Source organism: Hemicordylus capensis, chromosome 4 (genome assembly GCF_027244095.1).
Source record: "Hemicordylus capensis ecotype Gifberg chromosome 4, rHemCap1.1.pri, whole genome shotgun sequence".
Classification (NCBI taxonomy): Eukaryota; Metazoa; Chordata; class Lepidosauria; order Squamata; family Cordylidae; genus Hemicordylus; species Hemicordylus capensis.
In genome coordinates, this window is record NC_069660.1 from 110,111,100 (window position 1) to 110,126,397 (window position 15,298).

Genomic DNA, 15,298 nt, shown 5'->3' on the forward strand with positions numbered 1-15,298 from the left:
AAGCCTACTATGGTAAGGACAAGTGGATTCCAGGTACCATTTAGGAGATGAGAAGACCATGTGATATCTCAATTGCACCAGATGTCACCTGGCATTGCCACATTGAACAGATCCAGGGTATAGTTTTGACACCACACGGTACCCCACTACTGTTAGCATTGACTCCACAGAAACCACACTTGGAACTTCCTCTTCTCTTGGATTTGGAAGCAAGGTGAGGTGAGGGACAGCTGTGCTCTTGGGGAGGGGGGTCTACTAATCTGGAGGCTTTAAGACCACCTCCAGCCTCAGAGGCAAGATGCCTCTAAATACCTCTAAAATAAATACCAGTTGCAGGGGAGTAATAGCAAGAGAGAGGGCATGCCCTCAGTTCTTGCCTGAGGGTTTCCCAGCGGCATTGGTGGGCCACTGTGTGAAACAGGATGAGACTTGTTGAGACTTGGGCCTGATCCAGCAGGGCTGTTCTTATGTTCTTAAGACTCGGTGTCCTCAATGCGCAAGAGCCAATATGCCCTCCTGCTCCAGCCATGAATGACCAGGAGGTCCTTCAGCCAGTTTGTGTGGACTTACAACCTTCTTCAGAAATTGAAGTTTCCAACCCAGCCTCAGAGGTTCAGCTTACAGCTGACATGTAGCTATATTCTTTAATTTTAACATGCTAATTGTTATTGTTCTGTATTTTAGGACATTGTTATTGGGGTGGGGGTGGGGGTATTGTGTATATACCTTGCCAAGCCAAGCTTCTAGGGGGCTTCTGTTGTTGTTTCACTTTAAGAGCTGCTGGCTGCCTGTATGAGCTCTCTGTTAATAAAGAACTTGTTACTGAGGATTTTGTACAGTTTGTGTATGGCTTAACAGTGGAGGAAAGCAGGAGATAGATGAAGGGTTCAGCATGTGCATACTTCTTCCCTGGCTTTGGGGAGAAGAATCTTTCATCAGCTTGATGTTACAAGGAAGTGGAAGCAGAGGTATTCCCTGCTGCTCTACCCATATATTTGGTAACATTCAAAAAGGCTCTCTGACTATTCAAGGCCCTTGATCCTACCCCTGCTAACTGGCCAGAGGCACCTTTTGAAGGGGTTGCTCTCCTATATTTATCAGAGGTATCATAACTGTCCCTATTCATCTCAATATAGCCTCCAGTGACTGTTGCTGGTGTCTCCTTGGTAATGGTAATAGTAAATTTGGTAATGGTAAATACTTCTAAAAGCTTTCATTAATTTCAGTTGTTTGGCCCAGCCTATCATTTGTAAAGGCTCAAGCAGGTAACCATTAGAAAGACAATGACAATCTCTCTCTCTTTTTAAACTCACTCGAGAATATTATATTTATTTATATTTTCTTATTTCTGGGTATGGTAACAGAACACACGTGTATACTAGAAGTTCTGATAAGAACTAATCTGCCTACTTTCCTTTCACTACAATTTTAATTGATAATAACTACCATCTTCACAAGTTAGTCCACTTCCTCCTCAAATTGGCAAAGAGGCACCTTTTAACATAGTGATTCTCTTTATTTAGCAGGGGGAGAGTAACTGGCCCTATCCAACCCCAGCACAGTACCTCCAGTGACTGTTGCTGGTGTCTATCTTGTGTTCTTTTTAGATTGTGAGCCTTTTGAGGACAGGGATCCATCTTATTTGTTTGTTATTTCTCTGTGTAAACCACCCTGAGCCATTTTTGGAAGGGCAGTATAGAAATCAATCAATCAAACAAACAAACAAACAAACAAATGTTCACATCCACCAGCTTGAATGGGGTGGATGACATCATCACAAATTACACCGCTGAGGTGTCCTTATGTGTTCCTGAAACTGTATGAAATTTGGTCCAAATTGGTTATAAAGTTCACATGTTAGCCCACTTGCGCCTCACATGTTCACACATACACCATAATGACATCATCACAAACTATGCTGTTGAGGTGTCCCTATGTGTCCTTACATAGCTATCAGCCACCTATCCCCTAAATAATTAACAGGAAGTGAACCCTGCCCTGACTTTCAGGCTGGTGAACTCCAGAGCTCAGCCAATCAGTACACTAGGTGGGTGGGACCTAGAGAGCCATTGGGAGGAAGAGAAGACTTCTTTGTTAGAAGAAGCAGGCTGGGAGTGCAGAGAGAGGAGGACATGTAGCCATGAGAACTGGCTGCAGGAGAATGTCCCTTCTGCAAGTCCTGGGAAGACAGGAGGGCAGGCAGCTTGAATTCTCATCCAGGATTTGGCGAGTTCAAAACAAAAGAAGCCAGGATTATGGCTTTCTTTAGTCAGATTTTGCATTAGACTTTTTGTTTCTTTTGTGTGAGCTTTGTATATTCTGGATACTGATCTATTATTGCTTACCTGAAACTTAACTAAATGAAGAGACTATTCCCACGAGCAGCAAAAACCAGACTAGGAGATCCTAGCCCGATTTTTGCTGCCCATGTAAACCACCAGGCTCGCAGGTGAGCCCGGTGGCTTACAGTGGCTAGCCTGCTTAGGTAGCCTGCCCCTTAGCCCAGGTTAGCGGAGTGAGTGCTCTGCTAACCCGGGTTAATGGATTGTGAGTTGCCGTGGTGTGGCTCTGCACTGCAGCAACTGATGAGGAGACCCCCAACCAGGAGGCTGAAAAGCAGCCTCCTGGCTCGTGGGTCTCTCCAGCATGCCCCGCGCACTTGTGCAGGGCATGCTGGAGCTTCTGGGGGCCGTGTGGCCCTTGAACTCCCTAGTCCCAGACGGCTCTGTGACGAAGCCGGCAGTTATATGGGCAGCCACTGTGGCTGCCCAGAGCAGACTGTCTGCTCATCTGTGGGGAGAGCAGGCTAAACCCACTCTCCCCGCAAACCCCCTAGAGGCTCTTCACACTAATCGTGTGAAGAGCCTCTAAGAAACACCAAACGTTGCCTATCCAGGCAGGGCATTGCAAAATACTCTGTAAGTTTTAATTGTGCTTTTGTATTTTTCTACATACCTGTTCCTTGCAACTGGGTAACCACAATTTTTAAAGTGTGCCACCCCAACTTAATCTAGGGTGCTTTTTGAAGGTTTCTTGTAACTGACTGAGTATTTTTACCTGTAACCAAAAGCTGAGAAAACCACAGATGGAAGCAGTTTGTAGCATTTGAATAAAATTGTTTTCTTTCTTTTCTTTTCTTGTACAAGCCTCTCCAAGTGGATTTTTAACTCAGGAAAAAGTGGGGGTGAAAGGGGGCTTATTCTCTGGTGCAAACACACCTCAGGAGCTCAGCAGCTATTAGTTTTCTCACCACATGTAGGCTTGCACGTGGAAGATTTTAGTACTTTTCCAACAGCAAAATAAAGAGAGATTTCCCTGGGAATTCCACCCCAAGTCCAGGGAGGTTCAAGCTCTGTAACAGAGAGGGGTGGTGGTGGCAGGCATTTTTGAGCCTACCAGAAATATGGAAGAGTTTTAGGAGCAACCTTTGCCAGAAAGCTCAGCAGGGATGATTCAGCATTTCTTTCCCTCACATGAGCTTACTCTGAGACAAAGGCGTTAATCTGCTACACCTTACAACTGTACCAAATTTGGTCCAAATTGGACCATTGGAAAGTTGATAGGGGTATACACACACAGAGCTGGGTGATCTCATAAGCTTACTTCGAGGAGATTCTCACGATCCACTAAAAGTGGGCTAAGGGAGCCTACTCCACTTTTAGTGGATCGTGTGCTGCCATGGGAGTTGCGCGGCTCCTGGCAGCAAACTCCACTAATTTCCCCTACCCTTAGCTGAGGTTAATGGAGCGAACGCTCCGCTAAACGCAGCTTTTGGATCATATGTTGCCATGGTGTGGCTCCGCAACACAGCAACTCATGAGTAGACCCCTGACCGGGAAGCTAAAAAGCAGCCTCCTCCAGCTCGGGGGTCTCTCCAGCATGCCCTGCACGCTCGTGCAGGGCATGCTGGAACTACCAGGGGCCACATGGCCCCCGAACTCCCAAGCCCCCACTAGCTCCATGACGGAACTGGCAGCCGTGTGGGCTGTTGCAGTGGCTACCCCGTCAGGGCTTGCTGCTCGTCTGCAGGGAGAATGGGCTCAGCCCGCTCTCCCCACAAACCCTCTGGAGGCAGGTCTCATTGATCGTAAGACCCACTAAGTAAGCTAATAATGGGAGGAAGCTGACACTTGAAGCTTCTGTACATCTTGCATACATGTATTTCTCTATAGAAGTGCAGATCCCCTCTTAAGCATTTGAGGAATTCCCTCCCTCATGTTACTGAATCCCCCTGCCAAGCCTAAAACCCCCTATCTTCTATCTCAAAAACCTGTTTTCTGTTGCACGCAAAGTGCTTTTCCTTTCCCTCCAAAAAATTTAAGTGAGAAGATTACTCTCAAGCTTCCCCTCTATCTGCACCCCCTGTTTCTCTGTCCCTAGTTATATCATATGCAAGGAAACTGGAACATATTTTGATCATGCTAGGGTCTTTGAAATCTCTGGAAGAATGGAATTCTTTTTTTGCTTTAAATTTTTATTGATTTTAACAATATCTTGGAAATCTCATTACATCCAATTAAACAAAAATTGACTTCCAGCTCACCAATCAGCACGAATCACTAACCATACAATTAACCCTTGCTATAATAATTCAAAACATATATCCTGTATCTTACCAAACTCGATTTTAGTCTACTCAACCTGCTAATATTACTAAATTTCAAACCCTGTTGAAAAATCAATATTAGGAAAATAGTTCTTTAGGTACAGTAAGAATGATTTCCAATCTTCTTTAAAACCTTCCAAATTTTGATCTCTTATCAGTACTGTAAGTTTTGCCATCTCCACATATTCCAAAATTTTTATCAGCCAGGAAGAATGGAATTCTAGTGCTGAGGAGGAGTAACTGTGTGATGGAGCTCAGTAGCTGATGCAAAAAAGGTTTCATTTTCAAAGACTGGATCAGATTTCATCTTCTTTTCTCTCTTTGTATCTTTAAAAACCAAACTGTATATAAAATGCACCTTTTGGTTCTTATCTAATTATAATATACCCACTAATATTTTAGTGAAGAAAAATCACTACGACTACAGATGTAAACTGGATTAATAGATTCCGTCTTTCCCAATTCCTGGGAATTATAGTTCTCTGAAAAGTGCTAGAGATATCCAGTACAGAATTCTCTAGGGGTGTGCACAGAACCGGTTTTGGCAGTTTGGTTCAAATTTGAACCAAACCACTGGTCCGCAAGCTGGACCAGCCAACAGTCCAATTCAGTCGATTGAACCGGTTTGCCCAGTTTGAGGGGCTCTGCTTGTAAAAGGGAATCTGGTGAGGATTCCCCTTTACAAGCAAAGGGGACTCCTTCCTCTAAAAGGGTTCTAAAGGTGGCTGGAGGGGTGACAGCTTTGGCAGTGGCTCAGCAGTGGCGATGGCTGCTCTAAACACCACTGGCTCTCCCCCCAGCAGTATGAGCCAGCAGCGGCCCAAATCCGGCCTCCACACACGCATGGAGGTCACACAAATGGCCCTGGTGAATCCGTAGAGGCTGGAACTGGGCCGCTGCCAGCAGACACTGCTGGGCGGGGGGAGCACCAGCGGGGTTTAGAGGAGCCGATGTTGCTGCACCGCCACTGCTGAAGCTGTTAAGGTGCCCTCTTGTGGGCCCCACCACCCACCCTTAGAACTCTTTTAGAAGAAGGATTCCCCTTTGCTTGTAAAGGGGATTCCTCACCGGGTTATCCTTTATAAGCAGTGCCCCTCAAACCGGGTTGAACCAGTCTGTATTGGACCAGGTCCAGTCCAGTTCGAACTCGGACTGGCTGCCTTTTTTTTACGCTGGTCTGGTTCGAGTTCAAACTAGTCGAACTGGCCCGGTTCAAGCTGAACTGGTTCCACACACACTCCTAGAATTCTCAGCACCATCACCAAACTACAATTCCTAGGATCCTTTGATATGCATGTTTATATTGCAAATATGCTTTCTTATCCCCCTTGATTCCCTGTGCTGAGGCACAATGCTGTTATGAAAAGATGTGGAGACCTTTAGATACTTACTCTCTATAGCTTATTTTTGAAGACATGTGAGCCTCTTAGGAGGAATGCTATTATCAGTGGCATGAATGTGTGGAGTTAAATTTATTCCCAGGTATTATCACTACCCGTGCTGCATTCCCCAATGCTGAGCAAAGTGAAAGTAAAGAGGGAAGTATTTTGTTCACATTACCCTCAATAAATGGGCTTAACCACAAAACAAATCTCATAATTCACCTCTTCAGTCCCTGTGGTTACAGGACAAATCCACTAGATTTAGTGATAAGCCTTAAATACACCTCAACTGACAGGCATAGGAAAAGTTATAGTTCTGCAATCCTTTACCTTTATTGGAGTTTCCCGTTGCTATGGTTTCAAAGATTTCATTGAAATCTTTTTTTTAATTCACTCTTTATGGTTAATGACCTTTTATAAATGCCTCATCAACTTGTACTATTTACAACTGGTCTGCAGGCCTGAAGTGATGTTCTGACAGGAACAAACAACCAGGAAAAAAGATGACAAGTGGTCTCAGGGGAGGAAACATCAGATGTCTATGTTAATGAATGAATGTATGTTTTTTTAAAAAGCACAATTATGGCAAATGGACTACTCCTGTTCTGCAGTCATAGACAGGGCAGGTTAACAATCTAACATGCACACTTCGAGTATGGGCTGATATATTGTGGAACTTCACATTCGCTTGTATGTTACATTTGCGCAACTGCACAAATGCAACCTTAACAACCTCAAGAATGCCTAGGTTCTGTATTACTGGGTAAAGAGCATTAAACAGGGTTTCTTCCTTGTGATGCACTTTTCTATGGTTCTCATGTAAAGGTGATAACATTTAACCAGCCCTCAGATGGTAGAGTTTCTAATGCTAAAGAAACATGATGCTGTTGCCAAGCCACTGAAAGTATCTTCTGTGCCTTGCCTTCTTTCCAGTTACTTTTGAGTGATTTCACATGGGCAGATGTGTTTGTTAACTAATGGCTTTAATGATGTGATGAGATTAAAAATGAAGCCCAATTACCTCAGCATAGTTAACCCTTGGAATGTTTCCAGATGTGCCGGAGGCTATGCCTCTCCAATCATGCAGGTTAATCACATTCAGTAGTGCATCACAAAGTGATCCCACTTCACTGGATGCCTAATTTTCTCAGTATGGCAGACAGGTACTATGAGCCTTTTGGGAACAGTATCCTTGAAATAATGAAACACACAACAAGATATTGTAGCTAGGAGAGTATTATAACTAACTGCTTCATAAGGGCAATGGCAAAGCTTAACACTTTTAAAATAATTATATCACTTTTTAAGAAAGTGTTATAAGAGAAAAATGTGCAGTAGACACCATCTGAATTATTTGACCAGCAAAGTCACTAAGTCAGTTTGAATAACACCCCCACATCTGCTACTCGAAATCCCACCCTATCAAATATAGAAACCTGAATTTCAGCTCAGTTTAAGTGTCTGTGCTGTGTCAAGCTGTCCATCCAATTAACAGGAAAGGGAGTAAACAGAATGTGTGATCAAGGACAAGGCAAGATCTAAAGTCAGAAAGTCTTGAGGAACAACATTCAAAAACCGGGCACAAAGAAAAAAGAAATGAAACGCACAGCAAACATAGCTAGGAGTTAAGAGTAATGAGCAAGACAACACTCTAAGCAACAGCAGCAAGTCAGATATACATCTGAACCATCAAACAGGTTCCAGGTGGCAGGGGTGCCATTTCAGATTTCAGTAGTCAGGGGGGAGACAAAGAGGTCTGGCAAAAGGGGAACTTTCAGGTGGAAGTCCTGCTTGGATATATTCAAGATGAAATTGCAAAAAAACATCCATTCTTTTGAGAACATTTGATGTTGCTTTCTTTTATACCTCTAGAAAACCACAGATACTGTACATACTTGTTCCTGTTTATCTGTCTAATGACTGTAATAAAGGATATCTTTCTATCTACTTGCTCCTGAGCAACAACCACGTGCAGGACCAGCTCATTGCCTTTCATTGCTAGAGGTGACAGCAACATGCTGCCCTGACTCCTTCACTGGTCCTGCAATGCGCCCACACCCAGCACTAACGTCACCCCACCCTCCTCACTGGTCCCTCCCTCGCTTCACAAGTTCAAGACCAGCTGCAGGCATAAGTTTGACATAGATTTTTTTTCTCCACATACAAGATTTGGACCTCCTCCCATGGGGAGTAGAAAAAGGAAGTCTAGCAAACAAGTACAATATGTCCTAATATGCCATACAATATACAGTATCATAAGCCAAGCCCTCCTACGTCTGAAAACCTTTCCTTGAACATAATGGTGAAGATTTCTACCACCATGCCAAATTCATTCTCAAGCCCATTCTCAATAGGGGTCTAACAATGAGATGATTGTAAAGATCACCTCATACTGAAGAGATAGCATTCATGTAAATCCTTCACAAGACTACAGGCTTTCTTATGCAAAGTAGAAAGGGAAGTGAAAAAATCAGAGTAACATAGGATGATAGTCTGTCAAATTAAATCAAGTCTTCAAACGGAAATTAGCCTTTTGAGATCAATCCAAAATATCTTTCTCCTTATGAAGCTTTTACAGTTGCTGGCAGTAGTTTGCTCACAGCTGGATTCCATGGGCCTGTTCCTCTACTCATTTATGCCATTGTAAATTAGGAGTGGCCCACTTTAGCTGAGTGGAGCTGAGCGGAGAGGATAATCAGGCCTTCTGATTTTATTGAAAGGTTATCACTGGGTTCAGTCCCAAATGTCATCATCTTCATTTCTTCTAGGTAATGCTGTCACATAATTAATAAACCTGTTTCAGATGATCTTCCACTAATTAGGAAATGTACTTGTTCTACTACTAATTAGAGAATGACGCTGACATTTGAGCTTACTAAACTGTCAAGAATTCCCCCCCCCCTTTTTTTTATATTGAACTATTTTCTAGTAATAATAATAACTGTGAAGGCTGACTAAAGGCTTCGTGGCTAAAAATAAAACTCTGTTTAGAATAAGATGGCACAGGAAATACTCCTGACTGCTTGATCATATTGCATAATCTGTTTTGAAGAGAATACCACTGATCTAGCAACTTTCTCCACAGTCACAATATTCTCCTATATGAAGATGGCCATGCCGTTGTTGCTGATTTTGGAGGTAAGAATTTGAGGATTAAAATAAACCATGGTTTAATTTTTCCATCAATAGGGCAGAAAAGATGGCCATAACTGAGATATTGTAAACTGCAGGCTAATGAAAAAGTTCTAAGGAAGTTTTTCAGCTGGTGTCTAATTATCAGAGTTAACAGAATTTCTGCCATGCAGGGCAACCCTTTGCATAAGTACTTTGAAATAAGTCCCATTGAGATTAGTGTTTGACATCTTGACTAAACTAGCACTAGTGTGCAGGGATAGTGTGCCTATGCTGTGGAGAGTTTCCTAGCTGTGCAGCATAAAGTGCTCAGAAAGGGAAGGCAGTTCTGTTGATCTCTTGTTCCCCAGGAAGAACCTACCTGAAAATATGTCCCTGAGGGTTGTGCAGCCCTTGGGGATTATTGTCAGGTGGCACAAGACATTTCTGAGGGAAGCAGAGATCAACAAAAGTCGCCCTCCCACCCTGCATGTTCCATGTTGCAGTATTCTGGAAGCCTTCCACAGAATGGGCATGTCTTCTTGGCACACTGCCACTGGCTTAGTCAAGATGTCCACTAGTGGAATTCTGTCTGATGTAGGTATAGGACTGTAGCCTTAGATTAACTATTAAAGTCCCCCAGTATATTTTGCTTTGCTTCTGGGACAGCATGTGGTGCAAAGTGCTTGCTTGGGGCATTCAGAGTTTTTCTGCTTAAATTATCCTTATCTGACAGGAAAACACTGGTATAATGTATCATGTTCCTATATGCTCTTTTACTTTTGACATGTTATAATGCCAAAAATTACACCATGGCTTATTTTCTCTATTCGGAGTTTACTTCAGTTCCATAACACAAACACAATGTTAAGAAATAGATCAGTGTGTAGAAAGACAGATAAAGGCTTACCCATAGGCTTCCTAGATTGCAACTCTGGTATTCTTTAAAATCACAGATAAAGCAGGAGAAAAACAGCAACAGGTTCTCTTCATTCATTAATTTATTCCTGCTTTCTGCTGCCCCCCTGCCAATTCTAAGTGTGTCACACACTTACACCTCTGCTCAAGGTTATGTCAGATGGTAAGAAAGACAACAAACAACATAACAGGGTAAGGAGTGGGTAAGAGAACCTGTGGCTGCTTTGTCTTCTGTTTTATCCATGATTTTAAAATTACAACACAAATCTCTAGCAACTTTCTCTGCAATCCGGCAACTTTACTTATCTAGAATCACAGAACCATAGAATTGTAGAGTTAGAAGGTAACTTGGAGGTCTTCTAGGCCAAAAACCCACCCACCCACCACACACACACACACACACACACACACACACACACAGTGCAGGAAAGTGCTAGAGCATCACTGCCATAGGGCTGGTCAGCCTCTATATTTTGAAAACCTCTAGAAAAGGGGAGTCCATCACTCTATGAGACAGACTATTCAGTTCTCAAACAGCTCTTACAAGGAAGTTCTTCCTAAAGTCTAGTCGAAATCTACTTTCTGGTAATTCCAACCCATTGGTTCTAGTCTTGCCCTCAGGAACAAGAAAGTCATATCTTTCTTCCAGTGAGGAGGAGGAGGAAATTTATAGGTGTGCATAAAAATGTACTGGTTAAAAAGAAAACCAGCCTCTAAAAAGCCCTGCCTCCAAAAAATAGCAGACCTTGCACTGACCAAGGAGTTTGAGAGAAGGCAGTATGACATTGTTGTGTGCTCCACTGTTAAGCAGTTTGGGATGGAGCATCCATTTTTGGTGGCAGATGTCTATTCCATGGCAGATATCGATCTGAAATACCTATAATATTAAAATGCAAATCCTAGCGCCTTTTTTACACAAACCTATTAATTAATGCCATACATCACAGAGCATTTTATGCAACCCATCTACAGTGTCATCACAGTTCGACTTCATTTTTATATAACTTACAAATATGTAAATATTTTATACTTTGTACCAAATGCTGTTTTTTAAATGTTCTTTTTTATTTTAATCATAGAATCTAGATTTCTGCAGTCTCTGGATGAAGACAATATGACAAAACAACCTGGGGTTTGCCTTTTTCTTTTTGTTCTACATAATTACTATCAAATTTATATGAAAATCCAGCCTCAGAACAATTAGAAAGATTAGAATTTTCTTTTGCCAGAGTACTTGCTATTGTCTAATGACTGTTCAGCTTTGTTTCTTTTGTATGTCATTTTTTGGTAGACTGCTTGAGACAAGCAGTTATGGCAACCAAGATTATTGGGTACAAATTGTTCTCTCTGCTTTACATTCGTGAATGAGTTTCAAGTCTGCATCAGTAATTATTGTTAGTATTTGCTTCTCATAAGAACATTTGCAGTTCAGGATCATCTGGTGTCTATTATGGGTGAACTCTCCCTTGCCTGCCTTGGAATTGGCTCCGTTCCCCCAATATTTCTAAGATTTTCAGAAAACCTCTTTCTTTTTACTGAGCATTCTGAGAAAGTTCAGAATGTTGTCAGACATAGGAGATCTTTCTCCCAGCTCTCCTTGCTGGTCTTGCCCTTTCCCAGACAACTTACCCTTCTGAAGTGGGAAGGGAAGCAGCAGTGGGGAGAGCTGACTTGCAAAGGTGAAGACCTTGTAAGCCTCATCCTTAATGACTGAATGACTGCACAGGGGCATCCATTGCATCCACTAAGGATGCATGGGAACTGTAGTCCCTGATGTAACCTAGCCGATTCATTGAACCAGGAGTAACTGGAAACTTCAAATTCCCATGCGTCCTAGGCCATCCAGATTTTAAGGATAAAGCTGTCATCACCAATGAGCTCTCCCATCACTGATTCTCTCTCCACATCTCTATGGAAGGTTAAGTTTGCTTGGTGAATTGGTGGAGTAGCCTGGGTGGCTTGAGCCCATTACAAACGGGATCCCAATTGAAGTGGAGTTGTAGCCTAAGCTCATCATGGGGAAAACCTTTGTATTTGCCATTACAAGACAGTCCCTAGCATTCCAATCTACAGCAGATCACTACATTCAGACTGTACATTTGGCCCTTTCTAGACAGAAATAGCCTGGCCACAGTGATCCCTGCTCTGGTAACCTCCAGAATGGACTGTTGTAATACGCTCTGTGTGGGGCTGTTCCTGAAGACGGTTCGGAGGCTGCAACTAGTGCAGAATGCAGCAGCAAGACTGCTGATGGGCACTTCTGGCCACCAATCAGCAATTGGTGTTTGAATGTGCTTTCCTGTGCTAGGCTACAGGCACAAGGCCAATGGGAAACTGCAAGGGTGCCTCTTAGTAAGCCACTGAGAAAGCTGGTGTTTGGATTTTCATCTGTCATCCTGGAACCATGTTTAAATCTCACGGCTGGGGGGGAGACATGTTGTAATGTAAGATTATTTTAATACATTACATGATCACTGATGCCTATTTTTGCATCTCTTTCCAGAAGTGCCTGTTGTCCCACTCTAATTATGTTATTGGTGGGCAACTGCAAGCACTGCTGATTGCACATCCCATCCACTCCCCACAATTCCCTACATCTGATGTATGGATCAGAGGGGTGTTTGAGTGTCATGTGGCTTGGGAGCCCCTGGAAACTTTGTGGAAATGTCGGGACTCAAGCCTGCTGCCATTCTTGATCTGAGAATTGTCCCTGCACCACTACCTAACTCTGTCCATAGGAGGGAACTTAATGGAGATCAGCCATACTAGCCAAGAAAACCCTTTTTGCACTATCAGAACAGAGTGAGGCAAGTGATACACCCTTGTCTCCTATAGGAATTTCTGGCTCAGGCTTGCCTGCTGGATTGAGCAACTAGCAAACTGGAGACACAAACTTACAGAGTGTACTCTGCTTTTGGTTACCTCACTTCAGCTGCACAAAAACCAGGGCTGTGATCCAGATGGATTAAGGAGGCACTCAAGCCACTGAAATATAGATGCAGAAGTACCTCAAAAGCCTGTTTAAAACAACAACATAGGTTGACATCCAGACTAATCCCCTGCCAATGCTGTAGGGTTTGCCATTGCTCAGGAAGGGAGTAATTTGGGGCAGTTTCCCATTTGCAGCTGGCTATGCTTCCCAAAACCATCTTTCTGAGGAGCCTCCATACTTTGGAGGAAGCACGGGTGGCTGCAAAGGGAAGGGGAGATCATCAAAATTGCCACACACACCCCACCACACATGCAACAGGAAACTCTGATGCATCCGCCGAGGATTAGCTTAGTATGAGATTTTCTTCTCTTCCCAGTGGAACAAAAGGCACCAGTTAACTCTCCCATGTGCCCAAAGGTGCTGGTGTTAAGTTATTTGAGCAACAAACAAACATACTGTAGGCCCAAATGCAAGTGGAGTAGTTATTCATGCGTTGATCTGGAATTTCTATAGTCCGATATTTTTGTCACGGAAGAAATGTCACTGCTGTTCAAATTCACCAGAGAGTATTTGTTCCTAGACCAGTTCTCTGTATTTGTTCCTAGACTGAGAATAAATAAAGTTTCCTTCTCTTAGACTGGGAACAAATACAGCGAAGTGTAGTTTTATTCAGACCAAGTGAATTCTACACTACAGTTGAAAACAATAAAAGAAACAGCAATTTGCTGCACAGATTAGTTTTAATATGGAAACAATCCTATAAATATTATTCCCCTTACATATTAATAGAATTATTTTGTTAGCATATTGCCAGAAAGCAAACAGATATAAAAATGGAGAAGGGTTCTGCTCCCCTGTGAAGAAACAAAACATACTGTTAATGCATTATTGATGTTGTCTTGATGTACAGAACCTGCGCTGGATGGCCCCTGAAGTATTCACACAGTGTACTCGGTACACTATAAAAGCCGATGTTTTCAGCTATGCTTTGTGTCTCTGGGAGCTGCTAACAGGGGAAATTCCATTTGCTCACCTCAAACCGGGTAAGATGCATGGCAAGTTAACACCAAGATTTGTCTTCTCTCTGATACACAATAAAATAGCTACCCTGCATAACATTAGCTCCATTTTTAGCCAAATGTTTATTACTATTTTTTACATTGCAGGTTTTCAGTTTTTCACTTGAAAATTTAAAGCCGGTATATCACAGAAATTATTGCTTCAAGTAAACTGTATGCAGACAACTTAAGAGCTTAGCCATATGTTTTCCTTCCAAACTAGGTTTATCAGATGCTTGACACATTTCAGGCTTACTAGCATACGTGTGAGGACTTTTTATATACAATGATTTTTAAAGTTAGCTCTTGCTAACTTTTAAACATCGATATAAAGTACCATCTACATTTAGTATTAAAATATCAATGTATATGTTTATTTCTTGTGTGTATATATATAAAAACCAATTTAGGACTATATTATAATTTCTCCTAATCTTTCATAATACTTCTGGATCAGGATTATTCCCTGTTGTTGTTGTTTTAAGTGTTACTAGCATTTTTATATTTCCCCCCTGCATGTATTGCTATCTAGAAGATAACCATCCATGGCTGAAATGCAATGTAAAATGCAAGTAGATCAACATTGCCATCAAAAGCAGGCAAGCCATTGGGAGCCAGAGAAGTCCTGAATTGATCTTCTTGCTCAAACAGATAGCGTGACATCACAGTAAATGATGAGTACTTGGTGCTAGGAGACCCTCACAGCTAGAGCAGGGGACTGAATAATACTGGCAGATTCCACTTTCAGCCTGGGCACACTACTAAAACTGCACTTGGTCAAAAGGACTGCTCACTACCATGCATCTACTGAAACAAAGAAATCCTAGGGAAGTAGACTAGTAGCCAAGGAAATAATGGAGGAGGCCTGTGAATCCATGGAGGGACAGGGAAAGGAAAGTTACTGGGGAGGGCAGGAGTTTTCCCTACTCTCTGTCCCAGTTGCAGCCTATTGAAAACTTTATCATTATTCGTGGTCAAGTGTTTTAATAGTCCCATGCACTTTCCAAACACTAACAGTTGAAGAATTCCCCAGAACCTTTCTGTTCTAAGCATGAATCCATTGATTCTCACTAATTAGCATCACTAGTCTTGTGCAACAGTCATCCATTCCATTTTTCCATTTGAGACAGCCAGGATGCTTAGCTTTTCAAAGCCATTATTCCTCTGATGCACTGAAAGTTATATATGTATTGACCCTATGTTCTTGTGCTTTGTTGGCGAAAGCTAGAGAAAATCTCCCTCTCTCTATTCCTCCTGAGATCTTATTAAATCCAGATTCTCATATCTTCTG

The 15,298-nt window shown here is 42.4% G+C and overlaps 1 protein-coding gene across 2 annotated transcripts in view; it reads left to right on the forward strand.

Moving 5' to 3' along the window:
• TNNI3K (TNNI3 interacting kinase) overlaps window positions 1-15,298 on the forward strand; it is a 292,390-nt gene that overhangs the window by 172,032 nt on the left and 105,060 nt on the right. For both annotated transcript variants that reach the window (XM_053243152.1, XM_053243153.1), the window contains exons 18-20: window positions 9,074-9,126; window positions 11,097-11,149; window positions 13,860-13,992. In XM_053243152.1, the coding sequence (XP_053099127.1) occupies window positions 9,074-9,126; window positions 11,097-11,149; window positions 13,860-13,992 (239 nt within the window). The remainder of the gene's footprint in view (window positions 1-9,073; window positions 9,127-11,096; window positions 11,150-13,859; window positions 13,993-15,298) is intronic.